The 24,310-nt window shown below is 40.4% G+C and overlaps 1 protein-coding gene across 2 annotated transcripts; it reads right to left on the reverse strand.

The window, feature by feature from the left end:
* Positions 1-10,858: 10,858 nt before the first annotated feature.
* On the reverse strand, positions 10,859-23,758 carry LOC137272497 (nascent polypeptide-associated complex subunit alpha, muscle-specific form-like). 2 transcript variants are annotated; one of them, XM_067804882.1, is made up of 9 exons: positions 23,697-23,758; positions 17,387-17,510; positions 16,304-16,738; positions 14,956-15,921; positions 14,186-14,270; positions 13,358-13,422; positions 12,505-12,550; positions 11,628-11,669; positions 10,859-11,258 (listed from the first exon to the last, which is right to left on the reverse strand). In XM_067804882.1, the coding sequence occupies exons 1-9, from the start codon at positions 23,718-23,720 to the stop codon at positions 11,135-11,137; spliced, it is 1,911 nt and encodes a 636-aa protein (XP_067660983.1). In that variant the 5' UTR covers positions 23,721-23,758; the 3' UTR covers positions 10,859-11,134. The 2 variants fall into 2 exon arrangements, with proteins under 2 accessions (XP_067660983.1, XP_067660984.1); XM_067804883.1 differs by lacking the exon at positions 11,628-11,669 and having other exon boundaries at positions 10,898-11,258.
* Positions 23,759-24,310: the final 552 nt, after the last annotated feature.

Genomic DNA, 24,310 nt, shown 5'->3' on the forward strand with positions numbered 1-24,310 from the left:
TCTTTTTATGTTTTGTTTGTTTCTTGTTTAAATGGGCACTCAGCAATATTCCAGCTGTATGACGATGGTCTGTGAACAGTAAAATCTGGACCAGACAACCCAGTGATCAACAGCATGAGTATCGCTACACGCATTTGGGACAGGATGACATGTGCCAAACAACTCTGGCCACACGATGCCGCTGATTGCGTCTTACGACAAGAGTGAGCTGCTGAAGGCCTATTCTAACCCTGATCTTCACGAGTAATTGAGAAGTACCCATATAACAATATAATATGCTCTGTCCTTATTGAACCATTGATTAAAGTGCGTTCATTATTGTTCATTGTTTCTTAACTATCGGGATATATTATGTAGCGGCCATGATCGATACAATTTCCAAAAGAGAAATATGGTGATGTCACGATTAGCCCAGACATTCAGCCTCGTGAAATTTTGATAAAGTGTATATATCATCTTCAACTTTTTACAAGTAAATTAACGCAGTTTTGTTTATCACAAGAAAAACTTCATTCAAGGATTTTCAGCACATTTTGGATCGTTTTAAAGCCTAGACCATGTTATTGCTTTCTTTGACAGTCCCCGGTCCACATGGACTCCCCAAGGATACACATTGACATCTCCGGTTCGGCAAATGGAATTGATATTGTTGAACTTGCTGAGCACATCGGCAGACAATCGGGTAACATACATTCATTATATTTTATGCACGAACGCTCATTGACAACGGGTGTGTTCAGTGAGTGGTGTTTGATGTATGAGACACCAATATATATAGGATGTCAGGAATCAAACAGTATCTTTTGCATTGCATCAAACGCCCAGACATACATGAGTGAGCACGCCATTGATTGCAGCATCTGATCCACGTCTTTGAAAACAGCCGTCTTTCTGTAGTGTCCAATGGAATAAAAAACGGTAATCAGCATCACTGTCATGCATATTGCAGAATTTGAGTAAAATATAAAACTTTTGGAAGAACGTGTGAACTGACGTTTATTTTACTTTCTGTCTGTGGGGGATTCCATGCTGAAAATATCTTTAGAGGCTCGGGTTTCTCGTAAGTTTTTTTTGTTATTTGACGCTGCAATATACCAGCTACATAGCGGTAATATTCAAATAAACGAGTATGGGCCATATAATCCAGTGATCCACGGCTTGAGCATTGGTCTACGCTATTGGGATACGATGGCATGTGCAAATCAAGTAAGCAAAACTGACCACCCGATCCATTTAGTCGCCTCTTACGACAAACATGGTATCAGATATATGTAACATGGATTCTCGTAAATTTTACACCTTGGCGTGTCAGGGTGACGTGAGAGCAAAGCCGAAGTAATGCAGGTCTCAGGCGTTTTCATTTGTAGTGACAACCATGGTTACGTGTATGGTGCAGAATAGAAACACAATAATCACGAATCGGGATTCGAACCCAATGCAGGCCAACAGGACATCACTCTCCGCAGCAATTTGCGTCGCCATGGACGATTACCTGACAACTGACCCCATCCAAGGCTGTCCCGTGAACGATTATCTGACCCTTGAACCCATCGAACGTTGACCATGAATTGCCCAAATGACGGCATGAGCATATTTAACTCACTCATACATCTCCCAGCCTAGCATAACCAATACCATCGCAAACATTTCAAGCGTGTAATACTACACACACTGGATCCCGTTTGATCGATAATGATAAAATCGATATATATGGCCGGGCAAAAGAAGGATACATTTGAAAATGGATAATTAACTCTACACATTTCTGTATGCTCTTATATTGCAAATCCCAGTTCCACGTAAAGCCATGTACTCGTGGTGGAAATGGTCGATTACGTTGTCAGACATTTATTGATAGAATACGGTAATATCGTCTATAATTCCTATATGAAACATATCACAATCAGATGTCTATTTCATTTTTTAATTTTATTCAATTTCAAACGTGTGTCTATAGTAGAAAACAAAAAAAATGTTGTTTAGGTAATTTGCAGCCACATACCAATTTGGTGTATGGTTTCTTTTGACAGTCAGTTTATTGAAGAACTACGGTAACGATATTATGAAGACTGCATTTTTTAGGAGACGAGTGTCGGTGTCGACTTTTAAACCAGTGCCACACGAGAAACATCGTCTTTGTAGTCATTAGCTACTTGACTGGTTCACAGTTTACTATGCGGATATTCAAGGTAATGTTAGAACGATCTGAAATTCATTTGCCATCCCGCGAGCCAGCTTTCCGTTTGAGTTCCGTTTCACTAAATGATAATTAGGATAGATCCATGACCTCTTTAGCGCAGTGATTTAAGTATCACGTGTTCTTCGAAAGTCGGTAAGATCAAGACGAACAATGGTATTAGACGATCAATGGCACTGCATAACAATACTTCAGATGTATTGAACGTCAACGTTTTCTGCGCAAAATATAGCTGCTTTATATTTAAAGGAAACAGGCATGTTTGTGTGATTTATGCAATCGTGTGAATAAACATGACTTGAAAATACAATATTCCAATGGCATTTGTGCTAGACATTTTTAAATTTGACGTATTAGTGTTAAGGATGCCATTCTTAATTTTGATTTGTACCAACTTTTCCCGACTTCTAAAATGAACAATCGACTGGCCATTGCCATTTGTTGTGATGGATAGGTATTATCAGTGTTAAAAAGACGCGTCACGTTTGTACGTTGATTACATATAGACACTGATATCTTAAAATGATTCTACCAAATATTCATTGACAGTATTTAAACTTTCTGCTTTCATGCCTGGTATGGCAATCTTTCTCTCACACAGAAAAACAAACTTGTATCATTTCCAGTAGCATTTGCGATTTTAATTTCTGACCTCAGCATGAGCAAAGATATATAAGAAGAAACCTGAGGCCATTTAATCGAAATCATCACATATTTTAAATGAATACTATGAATTTCTCCCTCTAACAGCTGTTTCAAAATCATGTAATACACAACTAACATAACGTAACTGACATAACTTCAAAGTCATTTGTCCCATGCAGCATAAAAAGTCTAATAGTGAAATCTTTGATGAGGTACGAATGATTTTTGTATCATGTAGTTTAATTATGTTATGGTTCATCATTATTTTGTGATTAACTTGACATTGTCTATATGAACGTTTAATTATTTGTTGCTATATACTCTGTGTTGACAAATTTCCCTTCCGGGACAATAAAGTTGACCTTATCTTATAGCGAAGATGGTATCGTCACCATTCATTAATAATTCTCAAGTATGTAATGCATTCGGAATAGAACAATATACGTTTAATTTTAGTTAAGATTTCCAATCTTTTAGAATGGCTTTCGTGACCTTTAAAGACATGGGATGGTTGGTTGAGTTATATGTGAGTGAGTGTTATATGCGTACATGAAAGTGGTTGTACGCAGCTTTTAGCAATATTCCAGCAATATCAGGCTAGGGGACACCATAAAAGGGCTTCACACATTGCTATTCTTCATACCCCCGCAATGTTATTCCTTGAATATTGACTATGGAGCGGGAAAAAGTCCCCTCTCTTAATGTATAAAAATTTCATCTAGGTTTTCAATACGGGTTCAAACGTGTAATTGCGTCTGTGCTGGGACGTATTGAATAACTGAGCATGTTATTTTCCGATAAATCATCAAGTCTCTAAATAATAATACAGTATAGCTGTGCTCTTTCAGTTATTTGTGTCGATGATATTAAATGTTTTCCTTGGATATTTAACCATAAATGAGACTTCGGAAAAAAAGGCTCAACGATTTTAAGAGAACAGGATAAAATGATAACTGAGCTGGATGGCTGCGCCGCGAACCGGTGACAGTTATTGCGGTTTACAGATCCTTCTTGATCAGTTGACACGGATGGTGGGGTAGCTCAGTGGTTAAAGCAGTCGTCGCGCAGAAGACCCAGGGTTCGGTTCCCTATACGGACACAATTTGTAAAACCCATTTCTGTGTCCCCCGGGGTTATACTGCTGAATGTTTCTAAAACTAAGCGCACTCACTGATTTGAAACATTTTGGAATCCAGACGAATCAGGACACAACCTGGTTCCATCGAATGGAAAGCTCAGAAAACGCCGTGCATAAACTATCCTTACTGCCTCTGCTACAGTCATACGCCCTCACAACACACCACACACATACCACTGTCTTCCACGATTGCTTCACTTCATACCTTAACGAGATACCCTTCAGTCGTACCAGAACCCAGCATTTCCTGTATGTTTTTGTATTTGTTTACTTGTTTAACTGCGTTCAACAGCATTCCAGCTATGTGAGACGATCTGTAAATAATCGAGAGTTTGGGCCTGACAATTCAGTGGCTGACATCACGAGCATTCATTCAAAGAGTTCGGATACGATCATCAGCGAGACTGACAACCGTTAGCGTTAGTTGCAGGCAAACCGGGGTTGCTTAAGACCAATTTAAACCCGGATTTTCGCGGATATACATTGTACATGTTGATCCTGGTAAAATGATGTAATCATAACCATTGAAAACATAAATGGGTGAACTTAGAGAAGGTCGATGTCAACCAACCACTAGTTCGAGAAATGGTGCTGTTTTGGCCTTCCAAATACATGACGTCGAAATAGCTCTCTGTTACATAACTTGAGAATCCGTATAGTATTGAACTTCGTATTATAAGCCGCGCTGACACTCACCAAGACTGTTCTCTGAAATCTAACATTTGTCCAATTCTATTACAACCGCACATGTATGCAGCCTAAAATCAGAGACCTGTTATCACCAATTCGTGCTACAACCATTGGCAAATGGGGATCTGTGCCCATGAGTACAAAGTGATTGTAGCGCTAGGACCGCCTTAAGAGCATGACAGCGTATGTAAATAACGCAATCGTGGCGCTTCGATGGCTTTGTGCATGTGGGCCTAGGTCTTCTCTAGAATTAGAACGGGCGTCATATCACCTTAGCCAAACCGTTCAATAATAGCAGAGCCAATGAGTATTATATAGTGGATACACTAGAAGTTAGCCTTGCTCCAAGTTTGTACCGAATGCTGGGCCCATGGATGTATATTGATGTATTCTATTCTTAGAAGAGGCAAGTCTAGATATTCGGACGGTTCTCCGATCTGTTATTCAATACTTTTGGAAGTTGTCATTTAAACCATTAGTTTTTACCTTAGAGACGTGTGGAAGTCAAACTCAAAGTCTCATCTCAGTGTTTCGTTGTTTTGGAAAAATCTCAGAATATTCTCGTTAAAATTGAATACATGTATACTAAGCGTGCACGATGTAGTGCTTCCTCTTGACCCTTAAATATCTCTGCAACGACACCTAGGCACTTGTATTTCGGTAAAAGAAACCCGCAATATCATTGCTGCTACCCAAATACAAAACACGCATGTCGTAGTACTTCCTCTTGACCCTCTTAAAACACCTGCAACGACACCTAAGGTTACCCCTCCAGAACCTCGAAAGCATCTTCTCACTCACGCCAATCCGCTGAGCCTTTTAAGTAGTCACGTGACTGTTGACATAGAAACACGATAATATTGGACTTTCGTTCTCAGCCCGATGGAAAAAAGTTCAAATATTTATCTTTCTCTACTCTACTGTTTTGGCGAGTATTCTTCCCGCACTGCCGCCATGACTCATTGGGTGTGGTCGCGAGAGTTCACGTACGGCACAATATGTGTACGTGTGAGACTGTCTGTTCTAAGACTGAGGATGCTCATGAGTTACTCACAGCTGCGAAACAGAGAAACACCCTCCGTCTTATTGTCTTAGGTACTTACTCTGTCATTTGTTTCGTTTTTTGTTTTATTGATAGATTTATCACACTTTGAACCAAACTATATAGATAAGAAACAATGCGATGAAATTGATAGTTTTACGCCGCTTTAGCGATATTCCCGCGATATCACGGCGTGGGACACTAGAACTGGGCTTGTCACATTGTGCGCAGGGAACTGATAGACGTATATGAATGAACAATATCAATAAAACATAACTGGAGTATTTGGTATCATTATTAACTAATGTTTTGTATATTGAATCCACTTGAACCATGTTTTTATTGTTGACATTCATGCTGAATGCATACTTGCTCCTTGTTTACATTTATTAAAAGACCGCAGAAGCTGATTTCACTGGACTGAGTCAGTTAAACTTTAATATCGAATCAGCAATCACAAAGCGACACACACACGCACGCGCGCACGCACGTTTTGGTATGAATATTACAAAAACACAGGATATGTAACTCAAAACAAAAATTCAGCCAGATAATGGCTGGTTAGATGAAAAACTTGCCAGTCTTGACCAAAACTTACCTGCCCTCCAAATACCTTCGTATACATGTCTACATTTTAACAGGACCGTCGGGCAGGTGAATTTGAGAATCTGTCAGTCCATGTTGGAAATAGCCCTTCTCAGGTGATCGGGCAGGCAGGCATTTCGAGTGCTGATAAAATATGTGTTTGATCAAATCAATGATGGCATGCAAAATTGGTTTGTAATTATAAGCTAATGAATAACAACAAAACAAACAAACAAACAACAACAACAACAACAACAACAAAAAAAAAAAAAAAAAAAACAATAAACAAAAAAACCCTCAACAGTTAACACTCAACTAAAGGTCGAATATTTTCCGGAAAAAAGAAATGCGTACTCTTTTTGTTTTAAAATGAGGTCCACTTGGCGGCCTGAAAGTAAAAGACTGTAACTGACCCCAACCTGCATGTTGCGTACAAAATCAGTATCAGTACATGAACACAGTACGCCCCTCTGTACATCAGTACAAAATGAATGACCCCTGCCTCCCCAGGACAAAATGGGTCACAATCATCGACTACCCTTCTCGACCATCCCCTCCTAATCATAATTTGTGGACGTTTCCTAAATGAGAGAGTGAGTGAGCGTAACGTTAGAGTCACATCGGGAATGTGTCAACTATAGTGACTACGTCCTCAAAGGGAAACTAAACATTGAACTCCCTTAAGTAACTGTAAACAGAAAATATGACATTTGCGGTAAATTGTTCCCTAAAGCAGCCAGACAGTACTACAGTAGGCAGGGAAACTCTTGCAGGTCCACTATCACTTGCAGGTCCACTATCACTTGCACCTCCACTTCTCTGATGCATCTCGAGATTTATGACCTGGTTTTGATGTAAGACGGAAACAGCTTGACATTCAGCTAGGAGGAACGCTATAATTTCCTTCTGTGTCAAGGATGTAACTCGCATATTTCATGAAGTTTCAAAACAAAGACCGCTGATGTGTAATAAGAGGAACCTTTAATAGGATCTGGGAAGCAGGACAGTAACCAGTTCGAGACTGGTTAAACACGTGTGCTCGCATAAGCTGTGCGCCGTCAGTATGTTGTGAATATAAATATATTAAAATAGAGGTTTAATGCATAATTGCCTTTGAATAAGGCCGTGGCTTTCAGGATATTCTCAAGATTATTCTAATGAGGACGTATCTGTCAAAAAAGTGATCACAGAAAATATCTTCATCACAAGCATGTTAATATGTATAAAATAAAAAAAACCTGATGATATTAGGCGGTAGCACTTTATATTAATTGTATTGCGGTTATTAAATCAATCAATCAATCAATCAATCAATCAATCAATCAATGATATGCATTATAATCATCAACATCTGTTGACCATAATGTATTTGAATAATCTCGATTCTGACAGCACACTCAGGGGTAACAACCTCTGATTAACTGTTTATTTAACGGATGATTAATTGATATTATCACCGCGGCATTTTAGCATGTTTTTGTTTTTCCCAGTCACTTTTGGTTGGAAGTTTAGAATAACATGCGATAACATCGTATATGTATTAATCACTTTTGAGCAGACATCGCCATACACTGGATCGAACCTTCAAGGACTGAACATTTTCGGTTCTTAGTGACAGCTTATAGGTTTCAGTGCCATCCACTTTCAATGACTGGTATATTTGCGTATAGACATGTTGATGTCTATGAACAAAACCAAACAAATTGTCGGGCATATACCGTGACATTCTTTGTGTTAAGAGTACAATACATACCCTTCGAGTTATCTCAACATCCCATGCAATGCATTGGGTTCGTCCTACGATTCTATTTCATTTTACAGACGCTTCTATAGGCAATACCTTGCACTTGTTTTCCTTTTACGTCAGTTGGAATCTGTTTCGGCAGACTATTCTGGCGTCGACATTTTGAATTTTCAAAACTTGTGGAAACCAGTCTCAAAGTAGATCAGAGATAAATGTATGGTTGACGAGCGCATACCTTGAATTGTACATTAGATATCCCAAGAAAACAGCCATGGTATCGAAAGAGCTTTCAAATCAATTCAAATACAATTCAAAACATTTCCTGCCGACTGTGTTCCCATCTATTGCGCAGCTTTGTACACTAATAAGTCCAGATGATTGAGAGCAACTCGTTCAACTGAATATATAAATAGTAATCAGTATTATTTGAAAATCTAATCACTTGTATATTGCAATATTTGGTGCAGCGCGCCCTGACAATAGGAAAATCTGGAAATTATGGAAATCTCTTGGCGAGGCATGGTCGCTGGGAATGTCTGGCGGTCTCATACGGACTGGACATCACATTGCACGTTAGAAAAGTAAGAACACATAACAGGTGTGATCAGGGAGCCACATGAATTGTGAATCACTGTACGACCGCTTTAAACAGGGGCTGTCTGTGGCATTTTACTTAACGACATGGTATCTAAATCACATCACCAGCTGCAAAGAGTATGCAGATGAACTGAACGTATCAAAGTGCCGAAATGCATTTGTAAATATCTTGCATGTGAACAGCTGCAACTTGGTGCAGAGTTTTGTAAAGAATTCGTATTCGTCAGTTTTCGTCAGTTTTTAATCATTTATTGAACTCACGACAATAAACTTTTCAACTTTACCAATTTGTTTTACAATACATCGGTTCATGTGTACACAGCGCCTTTGAATAGCTTGGAATATTTTATAAAATCTAGTTTACAACAACTGACTTAAGTAAATGGCTGTATTTGCACTAGTGAGTCTAAACTTTTAATGGGTATTATATGACAATCTAGGTGACTGAAACTTTACAAAAGTGGCTTTTAGTCATGTTTTGACAAAACCTCCGCTTTACTCTACTAAAGAATTCTTTATTGTGGTGTTCATTCATTAATATTCATACGAAGTTCGCTTCATCCCGATGTCACAATGCATTATCTCTCGTACTGTGACTTTGGTGAGTTTGATATATTACATCGTGTGACCCATTGCCTTAGACTTTGTCTCATCAGTATTGAATTTATAATCAGCATTGTGACTATTGACTTGTGACATTGTATACCTTGCTCCCGTTGCATAATACTACATAATTTGAACGTTTACGACTTGTCTTTGTTCTGTTTTGCTGGTTCACAGGGTGACTTCTTACATCGTTTGTCACGGTAAATTCTTAACCGTAACACACGAGTAAAGAAGATGAGTACTCGAGCAACTCTTCCCACCCCGAGACAGTCACAGAAACATGGTAATCTGGTCGTGGTATATGACTTGGAACTTCTACTAGATGAAAGATATTGACAATATTCACACTAAAACAGGTGTATTTGCGTGGTGAAATATGAATATGTATGATTAAATGTCTTATGATAATAGGTACTGCGTATGTGTAAGATCCTTACATTCACAGCCGAGTCATCTTTGTGGTGACGGGAATGGCGAGGTTTGTCGATTGCTGTACCGAAATAACACGACTAGTCACGAACGTACCTGGCAATGTAATTAATGTAATCGCACTTGAGAGGACCCACAAATCAACATTGACAGATGTCCGAACACACGGCCACCAACCCCAGCTTGTCTGAAGCACTAGGGTGACCCGTACAGTGATGGATACAAAAACGTGATACTTTCTTCCAGCTGTATAGTTTAGTGGTGCATTAATGCTATCTTTACCTCCCCTAACATCGTCACGTGTAACTTCACTTCCCTAGGTGACAGGTTAATGTCGGAATCATGTTCCACTAATCTTTGCGAGGCATGTCTTCAGACTGTTTATGATACATCTTTTATGGTATATATTACATATATTGTACATTACTTGGTCACCTTGTTACTGTTTTGTGCTCGTGACCTCCTTTCGATGCCTCATCCAGCAAACAATGACCACCCGGAAGGATATTTGATGACCCCCAACGTAAAAACATTCACTCACTGTAGTGTAAATAGGAAAGGTCTGTAAATAATGGTATGAATACTTTATGGAATAACTTACTTCTGTAACACTCAATCCTTGGTGTCATTCTGTTGGAAACTGGATTGGTAAACTGCCAGGCGAAAGAAAGTACGCAAACACGTTTCCTGGTGGCAAAACGTGAAACAATCAACTCATGGTTAATCGATAGTGATCTATTTGGTGCGTGTATCACGTGATCCGGCGACTGTTTATACCCCACATTTTGCGGGGGTATTAAAATGCATCGCATCCATTCGTGCGTCCGTTCGTCCGTCCGTTTATCTTTTCCGGAGCAGAACTCTAAAACCGTTCAATATGTCATCACCAAATTTGACACATAGATTGGTCTAGTGGTGTTCTGACGCCTTTTGATAGTTTTGGAATTCTGAATAAAATATTTTTGGCGTTTCCATGGCAACAAGTTGGACTTCGACTGTAACTGGAGGTAATGCGGGGGATATTGGTGGCTGTGTTTTCTTGTGTAAGTCTTATTTTGAAATCCATTTGTCAGAGGTGTCCAGTAGTGTCCGGTAGTGTCCATGCATTATCATGTGCAAATGATGCAAATACTCGTTTACCAAGGTGAAATAGTGTTCTTGTGCAAATACAACAGCTAGCACTAATAATGTTAACAAAAACATATTTATTTTCAAATGTTTTGATAATAATAAATACATACTAATACAATGTGTTGAAGTATCTATAAGTCAAGTATTGTGTTACCAATCCCTTCAAATTGCCCGAATGCATGTATGGTATGAATAGACGAAATGACTGAGAGTATGACACACAGGCTGCCACGATGAAATGCAGATGTGAATGCAGGACAATGCTTTGTAATGGGACGTCCCGCAACAGGTATACGAAAACGTGGTTCAGGTGCAACTCAGTGCACGCCATCAACCAAGTAGAGACCGGAAGAGGAAACTCATCAGAACCGGGTTCTGCATCATCTGAGACGATTGGCTCCCCATCATGTACATCCATGGCGAGATCTCTCCACCTCCGCCTCCCAACATGGACCTGAAATGGATTTGGACGTGAAAAAATAAGGACCATTTGGGTGATATGATCAGAAATGTGATTTGATGTGATTTGATGAGGTGTGGTGGGACTGGTTGGGTGAAGTGTGGTTAGGTTTGGTTACGTGAGGTGGGACCGGTTCGGTGAGGGGTGGTTACGTTTGTTTGCTTGATGTGTCTTTTTTTCAAATTCATATTATTCGTTTCGGTTCATTAGGTATACATATGTTACATTTGTCAAAGTAGGGCATATAAAATGAAGCGCTTATAAACTGATGGACACGTCAGGTGAATGATTATACGTATTATAATACGTTATTCAAATGTTTCCATTTGGAATGAAATTTAGGCAAACATTGTTCTTACGTACATCCATGGCGAGATCTCTCCACCTCCGCCTCCCAACATGGACCTGAAATGGATTTGGACGTGAAAAAATAAGGACCATTTGGTTGATATGATCAGAGATGTGATTTGATATGATTTGATGAGGTGTGGTGGGACTGGTTGGGTGAAGTGTGGTTAGGTTTGGTTACGTGAGGTGGGACTGGTTCGGTGAGGGGTGGTTACGTTTGTTTGCTTGACGTGTCTTTTTTTCAAATTCATATTATTCGTTTCGGTTCATTAGGTATACATATGTTACATTTGTCAAAGTAGGGCATATAAAATGAAACGCTTATAAACTGATGGACACGTCAGGTGAATGATTATACGTATTATAATACGTTATTCAAATGTTTCCATTTGGAGTGAAATTTAGGCAAACATTGTCCTTACGTGCAATAATTCTTTCTACTGTGTACACATCCTTGACGATATTAGCAAAGCAATCTATGAATAGTTCATTGTGTTTGATACTTAAAGAATAAATATGTTTTGGACAGCAAGATGGTGTGTGCTACCAATAGACTAGCTGAACTGTTGCAGAAGGGAATGTCTTGATCAGACGTGGGGACATGACAATGTTGCCAGGTTTGGTTGGGTGAGATGAGACTGGTTCAGGGAGCTGTGGTTACCTATGGTTGCGTGAGTTGTGGCAAGGTTTGGTTGGGTGAGGTGTGGACTGGTTTGGGTGAGGTGTGGTTAAGTTCGGTCGGGTGAGGTGTGGTAAGGATTAATTCATTGAGGTGTTGTTAGGCTTGGTTGGGTAGGGTTTGGACTGGTTTGGATGAGGTCTGGTTAGTTTCGTTTAGGTGAGGTGTGGCTAGGTTTGGTTAGGTTTGACCTTAGAAAGGACCTGAACTTACATCAACAGAGGAACTGGCATCTGCTGTCCTTGCCCTTGACCTTGTCCTGAAAGAGATAACACCATGTGTGTACAAGTATGCAGTTATCGCCGGTATCAATATGGAAAAAATACGCTAAACACAGTGGTCAAATGTTACATTTGGAATTACGCTTTGTCTGTGAAGTACAGATTCTAGTATTCATTTGAGGGTTGAGCCCTACTCCTATTCCATTATGTCGAAGGCGCGATGGCTGAGTGGGTTAGACTGCAGACTCCAAACAACACTAAGATTCGTCCTTTTTTGAGAGAAATCGTAAACATAAATTATAACCGATATATCTGTTTTCAGTAACTGTGTTTTCCATTTTGTTAACGTACAGTGTTTATCAGGAAAATTATTATCTTTTACCACAGAAAAATACATCAACAAATAAGTAAGTCTGCAGTATTGAGGAAAAAAAAGTTCATTTTCAACAAAGATGAAAAATAGTAATGCTAAAACTCAGCACGTATTAAGTCTATTGCGTGCAAGCACGCATGAAGTTTTGTAAATACTTGATTTGGTCTTGTATGTGTACATACTAAATGTCAAATGTTGAGTTTGCGTACCTACGGATAATTAACATAACTGACGTATACTGTGAGGGTTTATTTCAGCATATGAAATTGCCAAGTTGCAGTTATTCTTATTGTGTCTCAAATGACAGATCAAATATATATAACAAACACGTTAACCAACAGTTTTTCAATAAAAATGGCAAAATACCCAAATTAATTTGAATCTGGGTGTACAACTTATTTGGTTTGTCAATGAAAATTAGGACACCCAATAGAAATGGCCACGAACTGAGTACACTATGTGAAGTCCTCACCCATTGCATTCAGGTACAACAGCGTTCCGAGTCCCATCTCTCCTCCTCCACCCCCTAGTAATGAGCTGAAGATGAAAACAGATTCAGTGGATGTGATTGTACGTGTATGTTAGTCTAATGGCAAACATGTTACCACAGTTGCACCTCATAATAATGATACTTTGCAGGACTGTTTCACAGGTAAAATGGCAGTCTGTGATCACTAAAGTCTCGAACAAACAATCCAGTGATCAAAATCACGAGCACGTATATATGCAATTGTGGTATGATGGGACGCACAAATTTAGTCTGATCCCCTTCATCCCCTCTTAGGACAATAACTCAGCAATATCACAGGTAAAGTGGCACTCTGTGAAGTCTGGATCAAACAATCCTGTGATCAGAATCAGGAGCACGTCTCTATGCAATTGTGGTATGATGGGATGCACAAATTTAGTCTGATCCCTTTAATCTCCTCTTAGGACAATCACGGGTTTCTAAAGCCTAATTCTAAGTTGGTGCAATTGGTACTCTGAAGGTAATGGGCGGAGCGATGACCTTGGAATTCTCGGTATGCTACCACGTTGGTTTGTTTGTTGGTTGTTGTTTAACGCCGCACTTCAACTATTCCAGTCATATGGCGGCAATGTGTAAATAATGGAGCCTGGGCAAGACAATCCAGTGATCAACATCATGAGCATTGATCCAGGCTGTCGGGGTACGATGACATGTGTCAGGCAAGTCAGCGAGTCTGACCACCCGTCCATATTTCGTATAGATTAGAGGGACGTTCTCATTCACCGAGTGTAGGAGAATCAAAACTTTCTTTTGTGTAACATGAATACTTACAACAGTAAAGGGAAGGGCAATGGAGGTTGTTGCTGCTGTTGCTGTTGCTGTTGCTGTTGCTGTCGCCGGTGTTGTGATTGGTAGCCTGAAACGTTTAGAACAATAGCATGTCTATCAATAAACATTTACTACTGCTATTATTTAGAAATTTCTGACACATTCGGAGCGGTGGGGTTGCCTTGTGGTTAATGCGAATCGAGTTCGATTCCCAATATGGATCAACATGGGCCCTATGTCCGTTTATGGTGTCCATACGATTATGTTGCACTTATCTAGCTAGATTAAGGCTGCCTGTAAGTAACCGAGTCAAATTCAGTAAGGAAGAAGGTGATAGCATGAACAATAGTCAACATGTAATATATCAGTTGCTACCAAAGCCGGATTCAAACTGGTCAAAAGTACATGTAACTGTTTCTTATTAAAAGGAGACAAAGATGGTTGTACGAACGATGATTGCTTTAAGTTCCTCAAACAAATACATGGATGGATGAAGTAGCGCTATGCTTTGCAGCTCCAAATCATTTGAGTGTTCTACGGCTTGAATCAGAAATTGTCCAACAAAACACTCTTTTCTAACTCAGCTGAAGACGTATTTTTCTTCGCTCACTTCAACGCTCGCAGTCATATTTAATCTTTGGTTTGTCGGAACAAACTGGGCTATGTCAAGACCCACGCGATAAAACTGGAACAATGAAGATTGTGTTAAAAAATCGGGAATCATTTAGGAAGCACATCTCAGTATTGCTATACTAATCACCAGGTAAACTTACCCGTGTATGGATTATAGGGGCGTCTTTGTCCAAACTGGCCCATCTGGTTCCCGGTGCCCGAAAACTGATCCAGAGGTCCACCACTTATGTATGAACCATGCGAAGGCTGTCCCCACGGGGTGGATGGACGCTGGAAAGAGTTAGATCCAAATGGTGACTGCGGGTTCCGCGAGTATGGACTTCCTCGATAGGGGTTAGGGTTGAATGGATTTGATGGGCGGCCAGATCCTGCCATGCGGGATGATACTGCGTTAAGCAGTGATGATGATGGTGCACTCAGCACTGGTGCTCCTCCCATTGGTGGCTGTGCTGCTCCCGTTGATGCTGATTGCGTATTGAGCATAGGTGCTCCTCCCATTGCTGGCTGTAGTGCTCCAGTCGGGGATGATGGCGCATTCAGCAGAGGTGCTCCTCCCATTGCTGGTTGCACTGCTCCCGTCGGGGATGATGGCGCATTCAGCAGAGGTGCTCCTCCCAATACTGGTTGGACTGCTCCCGTCGGGGATGATGGCGCATTCAGCAGAGGTGTTCCTCCCATTGATGGCTGTGCTGCTCCCGCCGGTAAGGATGCCACATTGAGCTGAGATGCTCCGCCCGTCGGTGCTGATGGCGCATTGAGAAGAGGTGCACTGCCCATTGGTGGTGGTGACATAAACTGTGTTGGCGCTACTCCCGTCGGTGAAGATGGTGCATTGAACTGTGATGCTTCCACCGTTGGTGATGATGGGGCGTTGAGAAGAGGTGCCCCACCCTGTAGTGGCGACATAAACTCGGTAGGCGCTGCCCCCGTCTGTGAAGATGGCGCATTCAACAGTGGTGCCCCTCCAAGAGGTACAGGTGGCTGAGGTGCTGGTCCAACTGCAGCTCCTCCGACAAAAGATGTGCCGGTTCCTGCAGGGTCGTATGAAGGCATCGGTCCCGCAGGGTCTGTGGCTGGTAGAGAGGCTGGGGCACCTTGACTTAAAGCTGCAAAATGTAATGCCGTAATTCGAGAGTAGAACCTACACCCATATCACCATACTGAACATTTTGGTCTAACACCATCCACACAAAAAGAGAATACTCTGACTTATTTTTATGAAAAAGTTTGAAACACCTAATAAAGGAAGAGAGTTTTAGAGAGTTTTTTTATGGATGTCAACGTCTTTATTATGAGGAACACAACGTTTCGGAGTATATCCTTACCCCTTCATCACTTCATCCTTTACGTTGACATCCATAAAATATCTCTTCTTTATGTCTATCCCGTCTAAATGCCATTCAAAGAGCTTACGAAGTCCCAAAGAACTACGTTCCTCATGAAAGTTCTCACCAAATTCCCAAATTTAAATTGTACAAGTATACTCACCTACGGACAGAAGGCTGTTCCCTGCAGGTTGTGAGGGAGCAGCGGACCCTTGCTGAACTGGATCAGATGGCGGGATGTATGCGGGATCTGTTCCCGCGCCAACAGGGGCAGACCCTGAAGGAAGAGGTGGTTCCTGGCCAACAACTGTAGGAGTAAAAGGTTTAGCCGTGCCGTCAACCCCTATCGGCGCCTCAGCGGTAGGATCGAGGTTAGTTACTGTATTCTGGGTGGGAGCTACGGGAAGATTTCCACCTGCAGCAGAGGGTTCTGTTTGGGGGACAGGATCAGTAATGACGGGGTCTATATATGTTGGCTGTGGTGCGCTAGGGTCTGTAAGCTGGGTGGGAACTATATCGGGAGCGGGTAGGGGTTCAGGTCCGTTAGGCACGAGGTTGGTTAGAGAAGGATCACCTGGAGCTACTACGGCCTCGGGTCCTGTGAATAAATGAAATTATATAGTCCTTATCCTTACGACGTCCTAAAGTTTCTTCACTTTCTAGCCATGGTTGGAACTGAACTATTTCTTCGGTTTTATGAGCTCACGCTTCAACCACAGACATAGCAATCATGTTAGCCTGTTTGATGTCGAGCGGAAAACAACATTCTATTCAAAAGATCTAGAGAAGATAAAAACAGGAATGAGACATGTACAAATGCAAAATAAGTATTTTCTACACGGTTTTCAGTACTGAAAATGTTTTAGCAGTACTCCACTTGCTAAGATGCTATTAAAGTCTCGAAACATAAACATTTTGGAATATTTTGGTGTATTCCAAGGCATATTTTCTTTAGCCGCTTTCAAATATTCAGACGTATTTGAACGGCAAATAATCAGATTCTCCACCCTAGAACAATAACCTCGATACAATTTGAAGCACCGTTGCACGTCTAAGTTTACGTCGGTGTTTAGAAACACACCATAACATTTGATTTCTAAATATTAGCCATAAATCATATTAAGGGCCATCTTCATCGGAACTGTTCTGAAATATTCCTTACGATCGTTTTTACTCGATGCCCACATAGTTTTGTGGTTTGCAAAGCGTCTTTATATATTTTCTGTCAATGAAACGTTGATGTTACCTCCTAGAGCTGCACTGGCGGTGTTTGGGTCCATGACGTACATGTCAACGCCGCCAGTCACCTGCTGCGGGGACTGTTGTGACGTCGGCATCATGGTAAACGCCATCTGCACACATACACTCACCTGCCAGACAAACATAACAGAAGATACGGTTACATTTTTTCAAAACCAAGGGGACAGCGTGCTAGTTGAAGCGATCGCCCGTCACACCTGAAGGCCCAGATTCGACAACCTCCCCTACCCTCCACACACACGCACACGCACATGCGCACACACACACCAACAAATGCACACACAAGGGTATTCTGGTGTTCCCTGTCGTGATATCTCCGGACTATATTGCTAAAACCAAACTCACTCACTCACTCTGGAGACGTGAAAGTGATAACAAATGACAACCACATCGTTAGTTGAACTTGCCAAGGCGCTACAAGAGGAGTTGAAGGACCCTCCATCCCCACCCAACCCCACCCCCACTCATCGCAACCCAACTCCCGGGAACTGGCCAAATGATTAATATTATTCATATATAAACATGCCTATTTTCGTATTCAGTTATTTCATGTGTTGAACATATTTCGTCTTAATTGTTTTACCAAAACATCAAGTGCGTCCGTTGGACGTGAAACTAATTTGTGACTCAGACATAGAGATGTCGTCCACGTTTGGAGCACGTCCGGCAATTTTGGCAATTGTTTATGCAAAGTATTTGAAATGACCACTGAAAATGAGTAAGACCACCAGGTGTTGGCGAAAGAATCAAGACATGTTTATAACAAGCGTCGCCCATCACAAATCTTTTAGGGGATCATGAAATAGGAAGCAGTAATAAAAAAAATATTACATATTAACCCATCTGATAGGATAATGTTGCAGATAGCAAAATGCTGAGCCAAGCGATTTTAACAGGCTTTCCAGATGTTCTTTAACGAGCTCATCCCCAAAGCCGCACTATCCTTTTTCCGCGTGTTACCTGCGTCATTTGACATCCAGATGTGTCACACATTGTCATCTGGTACCTGTATATAAACACCTGTCAATCACAACTGTCATATGTCTAGTAAAGTTGACAGGGGAGAAAAGTGTGTCAGGTGAGCTCGTAAATTTTGAAACATACTTTTACTTGAAATATACCCATGTGCGCAATTAACTCTTAATCTTTTTTGACAGTTATCTATCTTCAGTTTGTAAAAATATATTTAATCATCCATGATAAAATGAAAAGCTAGCTTTTAGAGAAAAACGGTGTTAATGCCCAATAAACGTCATCTCGAAAGTGAAAGGCCTTTATAAAATTGCCGTAAGGCTTTCTACTTGTGTCAAGATGATCATCAGAAATGTACCTTTTTCATCACACGATAGATCGCTGTGCAACTTGCTGCACTGATTGAAATAAGAGTAGCGAAACCTCTTAAAAATAATATAGGTTACAAAACTATTTTTGAATAAACTATTTCTTGAATTCATCACAAAACGTTTTGTTTTTAGGTTTTCACACAATTTATCATGTTTTTTTATAAGCGTTTCGACTTTTTATGTGCTGGATTAGGATAATTGTATAAACAACAGTCAACAATCTGATATGATGCCATGTGTCCAAAACGTAATGGGGTCACCAGAACATAAACACTTACAGTCAGTTACGTCATTACTTATTACGTCGAAACAGACCTCTGAATGGTATTTCCATGACAATACTGAAGCAAATTCGAGTTTAAATTACACGTGTTCTCTGTATATGCTTGACTGTTTATTCTAATGAAGATTTTCTCTTTCGTAACGGGAGAAATTGGAAATAAATGTACGTAACACTAGTATCTAATTAATACTTATTAAAACATCTTCTACTTTAAAACATTTTACAACTCTATGTAATAAGTCCAGTAAGTTAGAGACTATGGGGTCGCATGGGGTTCGATTCCCCCACATGGATCCAATGTGTGAAGCCCACTTGTGGTGTCCCACGTCGTGATATTGCTGGAATATTGCAATAAGCGGCCTAAACCTAAACTCAATCCAGTAAGTCAACACGTTATATGGAATAGATTTTGTTGGGCTGTGGGGTGGCCTAGTGGTTAGAGCGTTCGCTCACCACGCCGAAGACTCGTGTTCGATTATTCTCATGGCTTCAATGTTTGAAGCCCATTTCTGGTTTTCCCAGTCGTGATATTGCTGAAATATTGCTAAAACGGCGTAAAACCACTCACTCACTCACATTTTGTTCGTAAAGTTACATTGTTATATTTTTAAACATAAAATAAGTTAGGCCTTGTCCGAGACAACCAAGACACTGCTAAATAAGTGGACATGCCCTTCCACAGAGGTGGGTAGAACAACAACGCCGCGAAACATTAGGAGGGATTTGGAATGGCGACAACGAGCTGCTATCGCCACCCATGTACTTTATGGGTCACCATTTATGCCATGTCTTGATCGATGACTTATCGTGACAAAGTTTTAGTTGTCGCGTAACTACTGCGTATTTGACTTAACAATCATGGAACCCCAAAATATTTTAATACGAGCCACAACAAGCGCGTTAAATATATCCAGGCAAGCGTACCTTAATCCAAGGAACCCCAATGAAGGCAATAGCAGTATAAAATGGTTTGGCTTTAAACTGCAATCGGCAAAACAATATATTTGATCTATCATTTCATTCAAAGAAATTACCGGCTGTTGGTGGTCAGTTATTCAAAATACATACATACATTGCTAAATGTAAAAACTAAGAATGCAGCAGCAACAAAAACGTTTTACTGTGAGTTACTATGATTCCCGTTTCGCAAGGTCTGTGTAAAACCCTTGTGTCCCATGAATGTCAGCCATATCAGGTTAGGGTATTGTCACAAGATAATTATGAAAATAAAAAGCGAGCGGTTACTGGCGAATGCATGCAAAAGACAAGGACATGAATATTTGGGTTAAAGATCAAGATCAAATCGTAAAATATCGTTTGAAGGCTCTCCAGATTAAGTCTTTTCTCAATGTTGGAAGGCTCCCCAGGTTAAGCCTTCAAACAATAATTGAAGTCTCTTCAGGTTAAATCTTCATGCAACGTTTGAAGAATCTCTAGGTAAGTCTTCACGCAATGTTTGAAGGCTCTCCAGGTTAAACCTTCAAGTATTATGTGAAGACTCTTTAGTTTAAATCATCATGCAATGTTTGAAGAATCTCCAGGTAAGTCTTCACGCAATGTGTGCAGACTCTCCAGCTTAAGTCTTCATGCAGTGTTCGTGGGCTCTCCACGTTAAGTCTTCACGTAAACTTGAACTCTCTCCAGGTTGTCTTCACACAGTGAAACATTAATACGCACATAGAGGACAAGTTGTGAACCAAGAAAGAGCTGAAGCAAGGTAAGCTTGGCTGCTTCCTTACGAATATGTTCTCAGATAGCGGCCAAAGTGTGTGCTCAAAGTTTATGAGAACGCCCTCGGGGTAGACATGATTTAGAAGTGAAATGTGTCTTGCACTGACACTGAAGAATTTAAGCTGCTCTCACAACCGCCAAAGGATCATGCACCTGCGTTTTGGCTGTTATTTGTTCTTAGATTTACAATGTATGTATACTCTAAGAGGAATAAAGTTTATTTTGTACCAACCGAATTTCTTATTACCCGGTCCTAGAAATATACTTAAGTGGAATTTAATACTTACCGTAAACCGAACTCGACATTTACTTTGTACAGTTAGCGGGATGGGACATCACCCTTGTAGCTTTTAGTCGAAGACATCACCAGTCGAAGACAATGACCATATTCAAATTACCCATTCATCCATGCCACTAGTTAACAACTTCCGTAAATATTTTTAGAATTTCTAAGATAGAAATCCCGGTTTTGGAATCAGATACAGAGAGGTGAAAGACAGAAGCGGCTACGGTACAGTGTTCCATTTATTACCTCTCATTTGTAACAAGTGACGCAAGATGTGTATTTTAGTCACGAATCCCCCTTGACTCCAGTCTGCGCCAGGGGACATGAATGATTGAAACGGGAGGAGGCTTGTAACCTGTCACTAACGTTTAGGATGTGCTTGTCATCTAGATGACGACTGTAACTGAGGTGACACTGTACCAAGATGAATAGCATAATGGTTGTGACACAAGCTGGATGTGGAGGAGAGTCCCTCGCGGGTTGGTCTGGCTGGTTGGTTGGTTTGTTGTTTAACGCCGCACTCAGCAATGTTCCAACAATATGGATGCGTTCTGTAAATAAACGTATCTGGACCAAACAATCCAGTGATGAACAGCATGAGCATCGATCTGCGCAACTGGGATACGATGACATGGTTCAAGGACGTCAGCGAGCCTGTCCGTTGGTCGACTTTTATGATAAGCATGACTTGAGTAAGAACAATTCGGATCTTCATAGGTACCTATCTCGAGTGAGCGAACGAGTGAGTTTAGTTCTACTCAGCTGTTAGCATTATTCCAGCAATACCTCACCAGATAGGGACTTCACACACTGTACCAATGTGGGAAATCGAACCCGGAACTTCGGCATGACGAATGAACGCTTTAAACAACGGCGTGGATCTTTCGTCGGAAAATCAATCTCAAGTTTGTCGTAGTCATAAGCTCTTATACTGACGACCAAAAGAAAGTTAATGTTACTAAACGTTTCGAAATTTTACTAGTTCTGTCCTAATGGAATTAGAAGGGTCTGTCGGGCGTTGAGGAACACAGAAAATGCAAATAATGCCCTTTCTAACTTTTCTTGCTTTCATTTGTATAAATACAGACTGCGTTCATATGTATGTCAGGAATACTGCTATCTGTAGCGTTAAATAAACAAACGAAAGGTTTCAGCATTCCTACCGTCAAGCGGAACGACGGTGCTTTGGTCACTAGAGATAGTGACTCATTCGAAATCATTAAAATCCACTCAGTGTCAATAGGAATATAGCATTTAACTTAAAGAATTGATTGATATTTTTGACTTTCATCAGTAGACGTTGTGTTATCAAGACCGAGGAAGAGCCGTCAGAAATTGTGTTAAGGCCAACATGTACAGTCCAAGCCTCTTTAAAAGAAACCATGCTACATAAACCAGCGGCGTGTTGGGTTGGTTGAGGATTGAAACCCGAAGTAACGCATCTCGAGCCATAGACAGTAACATCTTCTGTCGTTATTGTAATCTTATTATTTACTGTATTTGAAACACAAATAATTTATCTCCTCAATGTTATCAACATAGTTGCCCTAACATCACTGTCAGGATAATTTAGCATAAAACTGTTTCACTCTAGTAGTTGAAATAGTTCCAGTGATCCGAGCGAGACGTTCTTGCCAATGTTTAGTGCCATTATGGCTAGATGTTAGATTAAGAAAAAATATCGTTTCAGTAACAATGCTAGTCCCTTGTCGTATCTAGAAAAACACATTTACGTACAAAATAAATGGTCACAATTCGAAGAATCACTACACCTTGGAAAGACAAGGTTGATACATTTGAAGCTTTTATCGGGTATGCTGAGTTAATTAAGTACAGTCCGTTCGATGTCATTTGAGATCGATTAATTGCCCACTAGCAAAAATGTAAAAAAACTGCAACGAAACCCAAATTTGCACAGTTACATGAATTGGACAGGCCAGCTCTGATGATTTGCCTAATAAATTTGACACCTGAATAGAAATGTGAAAAACAGCGAAAAGTGATAAAACAATAATGATATTTTGTTAAACAGCCTTTTAATTTGGGTGTCCAAAATTACGAGACAAATCATCAGAGTTGGTCTGTACATTTCATGTGATTGTGTTAGTGAGCAATGCTTCGGTGTATCCCTACAGGTATTCATTTTTGTTTAAACTTTGATGCAACAGAAGAATCTGCTATTTCACGCTGCAGACGTGTTTCAGATCTGTCTAGTCTGCAAACATAATTGTCTGGTTGCTGACAGGCTGCGTTCGCCTGGCTATATAACTGTGCAAGGCAACAAACACCTCTTTTTTATGGAAAATCTATGTGGTTGGTGATACGAATATTTAAACTGTCGCCTTTTGTCAATGAAACTGATTAAATATATATCATACTATTCATCTTTAAAACTGTTGTCGTTAATAGTTTCTACCACTACTACTATTCCTCCTTCTACTACTACTACTACTACTACTGCTACTACTGCTTCTGCTTCTGTGATAACCTGTCAAATTTCAAAGTTCAACTTTTCAAGCTGCTATCAAATCGGATATGCCTCTTTTTATGAAACGAAGTGGGAAGCTGTGTTGAAATCGACACGTAATTTCTTACCCCCTGTCTTGTTTCATCAACTTCAGATAGTCTTTGATAGAAATGAATGGTTACTTACCGCCAAAATTCGAAAGAAAGCCATGGTTAGTGCAGTATGTCCAGAACCTCTACGAGGGCCGGCTTGCCAGTGACTCTGGTGTTTTTTGCATAAAAGTTGCTATTTATTTTCGTTTCTACTTTAGACTCCGCCCATACCGTGTGCAGGACGAGCAGTTGATGGACAGCTGTGTGACAAGTAGCACCATCCGTCTTTGTTAACCACACGTAATTGGCAGAACGTGCCTTTGACCGAAGTCAATTTGGTAATAGATCGTATTTTACACACAACTTATGTTATGTTTTATAGGGAGTGGATCAGGAACACGCAGTATAATGTCAATATGAATGTCCACGTGAAACCTTCTGTCACTTCTTGGCTTAATAATGTACTGTACGTGTACTGCATTTGATGTGTACAGTGTCGGTCTATGTATTGTGGCAATTATCAGCGGGTTTATTACTGTGCCATGCACCGGTCACCAGCTATACAGAATTGAGTAAGTGTTCATGCGATTACAACTATTTCGTACTTGTTTCTCACACTGTGTGTGATCAACTTCCGTATATCCAAGCCATAAAATATGAAAATCACTCTGACAGCACGCGGGTCTTTAACGTGTCTGAACTCAAACT

Source organism: Haliotis asinina, chromosome 2, assembly GCF_037392515.1.
Source record: "Haliotis asinina isolate JCU_RB_2024 chromosome 2, JCU_Hal_asi_v2, whole genome shotgun sequence".
Taxonomy (NCBI): Eukaryota; Metazoa; Mollusca; class Gastropoda; order Lepetellida; family Haliotidae; genus Haliotis; species Haliotis asinina.

Bases quoted from the DNA above. Each gene is read 5' to 3' on its own strand.
- LOC137272497 (XM_067804882.1), bottom strand. From the start codon at position 23,720: ATGGCTTTCTTTCGAATTTTGGCG. The intron at 14,271-14,955 runs GTAAGTTTACCT...TAAACGTTTCAG, and splicing joins CCCCTATAATCCATACACGG to GCTACCAATCACAACACCGG. The intron at 11,670-12,504 runs GTAAGTTCAGGT...AATCCATTTCAG, and splicing joins ATGCCAGTTCCTCTGTTGAT to GTCCATGTTGGGAGGCGGAG.